Source organism: Protobothrops mucrosquamatus, unplaced genomic scaffold (assembly GCF_001527695.2).
Source record: "Protobothrops mucrosquamatus isolate PMUCROS unplaced genomic scaffold, P.Mucros_1.0 scaffold_277, whole genome shotgun sequence".
Classification (NCBI taxonomy): domain Eukaryota; kingdom Metazoa; phylum Chordata; class Lepidosauria; order Squamata; family Viperidae; genus Protobothrops; species Protobothrops mucrosquamatus.
In genome coordinates, this window is record NW_015386353.1 from 1,156,152 (window position 1) to 1,158,784 (window position 2,633).

Here is a 2,633-nt window from a genome sequence, read left to right on the forward strand (position 1 = left end):
CCTGCAAGCTGGAACAGCCAAGTCTTGAGGGCGCGGCGAAAGGAAGGGAGATCAGGGATAACCCTGATCTCTGGGGGCAGTTCATTCCAGAGGGTGGGAGCTCCCACAGAGAAGGCCCTCCCCCTCGGGGTCGCCAGCCGGCACTGCCTGGCTGACGGCACCCTGAGGAGACCCACCCTGTGGGAGCGTACTGGTCGATTTATTTATAAAATAAATAAATAAAAATATAAAAAAATAAATTACGGTAATTGTGCCGGGCTGCTTAAATTCTGATATTTAAGTTGTTCTATATGCTGCTGATTTAGTTAATTTTCAGTCAGATATCACTATTAAGGAACTCATGCCTTATTTTATGGAAATGATCTCATTTGGCACTACCAGAGGATCAAAGGCAGCAATTTGAAAATGTTCTCATTAAGTTCTAATGAAGGTTGTTATTGCTGTTGCTTTAATTGTGTCACTCCTCTGGGAAATTGCTGGGTCTTAACATATGCAAGTCCATATGTAATGCTACGTCGGAATTTTTATATTACATTTTCTCGAACAAGCACAGAAACTTGGTTCATTCTTAATACAAAGCCATCATGGATGGGTTCACATAATGACAAAAATAAACAAACCATATTACAACTAGTGCAAAAGAGATTGTGATATTGAAAATATAATTTTTGATATTATAGCATTAAAGAAACTGAACACTTGCTTATTTTGCACAATAGTTTTTTGTTTCATAAACACAGAAAATAGCCGGCAGTTCTATAGGAAGCTAATCCAAAGTCCCAGGCTTTTCACACTCTCTTGATTTGCTTATTTATAACTGAGGATTTCAACAAATGTTGAAGCCGAGGTCACATCCATGATGACTAGAAACATATTTGTTTTGTTTTATTTTTTAAAAAAAAGAAAATTGTAATGTTTAGGAAGGAGTAGAAATTTACATCAAGTATCAAATGATATCCTCAGTTTATACATTCAGAAACCCTATTTGGGTTCTTATTGCATGTCTTCAGATTTCCTAGAAACCAACCTAATTCTGCCACAAACACATTAACCCTTTGATCACCTTTCACACGTGCTAGTTTGGCTGCTGTGGTGTCAATGGCCCAGAAGATTTTGAGGCAACCTCTCATTCCATTCTTCCGGATTCCCATCCTGCTCTTCCTGAAGCTTGTTGTAAACGGGAGCTGCAGTCTCGCGATGGAGCATTCATCAATAAAGAAGAATGTTTGAAAGGAAAGGAAGTCTATCAGAACCAACAGGTAAAGAAATGACCAAAATACTTATAAATAATTTAGACAGAGGGATAAAAGTGTGGTGCAAAAGTTCCTGCCCTTCCTAGGATGCTTTACCTGAAATGATTGAAGACTGTACTCTTTCTTTGGGTAAACTTTCTTTTTCTTTTTCTTTTTGTACAATATAGAATAAAATAATGAAAATGAAAAAAAAAAAATATGAACGGAAATCAGGGTTTTGTTAAGTTCAAGTGTAGAACAAGATGTTATTTTGTTCTCTTGCAAAGATCTTACGACTTTTACATTTGCAAGAAACATCATCTAGCATGAACATATTTATTTATTTATTTATTCAATTTTTATAGCCCCATATCTCAGTCAATGACTTACAATTCAAAAAAATATATGTTCATTCTGCTAGATTGAGTTGGATGGGTAGAGACTGTTGGGAAAAGGTGATTCCCTCAGGTAACCCATTCCCAAGCCATGTAGGGCTTTAAAGGCGATAATCAGCACCTTGAACTGCACCTGGAAACACACACCAGTAACCAATGCAGCTCGCACAGAAGTGATGCTATAGGTGCTGCATATCTGGCACCATTTACTACCCATGCAGCCATATTCTGCACCAGTTGATTGTCTCCAAATGCTCTTCAGGGTCAGCCTCATGTACAGCATGTTGCGGTTGTTAAATTTTGTGAATTGTTAACTAATATTCAAAAAGGACAACGCAACCACAGGCATAGAGCACGTCTGCAGAATAGTGGAAAATGAACCAAAGAACCTTGCAATAGTGCTTCTACTCAGAAAGCTTACATGAACAGCTTAAGCATCACAGAGATATTACAGCCTGTCTTTTGATCTACATTTATTTCAAAATGTAAAACAAGTTGATTAACCTTAGAAGTCCAATTTCCTGACTTACTTGTGGTAAAAAAACCTAAACTGTCAAATTCCCTGTAGCTTCTGCCCATTCAATAACGCTGAGTAGGTCAACCCTGCTTCAGTTCATTTAGGGCAGTGGTTCTCAACCTTCCTAATGCTGTGACCCTTTAATACAGTTCCTCATGTTGTGGTGACCCCCAACCATAAAATTAGTAGTCCTCAACTTACGACCACGACTGAGCCCATTTCTGTTGCTAAGCAAGGCAGTTGTTAAGTGAGTTGCACCCATTTTACGACCTTTCTTGCTGCAGTTGTTAAGTGAATCACTGCAGTTATTAAGTTAGGAACACAGTTGTTAAATGAATCTGGCTTTCCCATTGATTTTGTTTGTCAAAAGATTGCTAAAAATAATCACATGACCCTGGGACACTGCAACCGTCATAAATACAGGCCAGTTGCCAAGCATCCACATTTTGATCACATGACCAATTGAAGGAAAAGCAGCAAGAGAATGGA

The 2,633-nt window shown here is 38.4% G+C and overlaps 1 protein-coding gene across 1 annotated transcript in view; it reads left to right on the top strand.

The window, feature by feature from the left end:
- TSPAN18 (tetraspanin 18) overlaps positions 1-2,633 on the top strand; it is a 52,594-nt gene that overhangs the window by 42,860 nt on the left and 7,101 nt on the right. Inside the window, exon 6 of the mRNA XM_015831709.1 lies at positions 1,080-1,259. Within this exon, the coding sequence (XP_015687195.1) occupies positions 1,080-1,259 (180 nt within the window). The remainder of the gene's footprint in view (positions 1-1,079; positions 1,260-2,633) is intronic.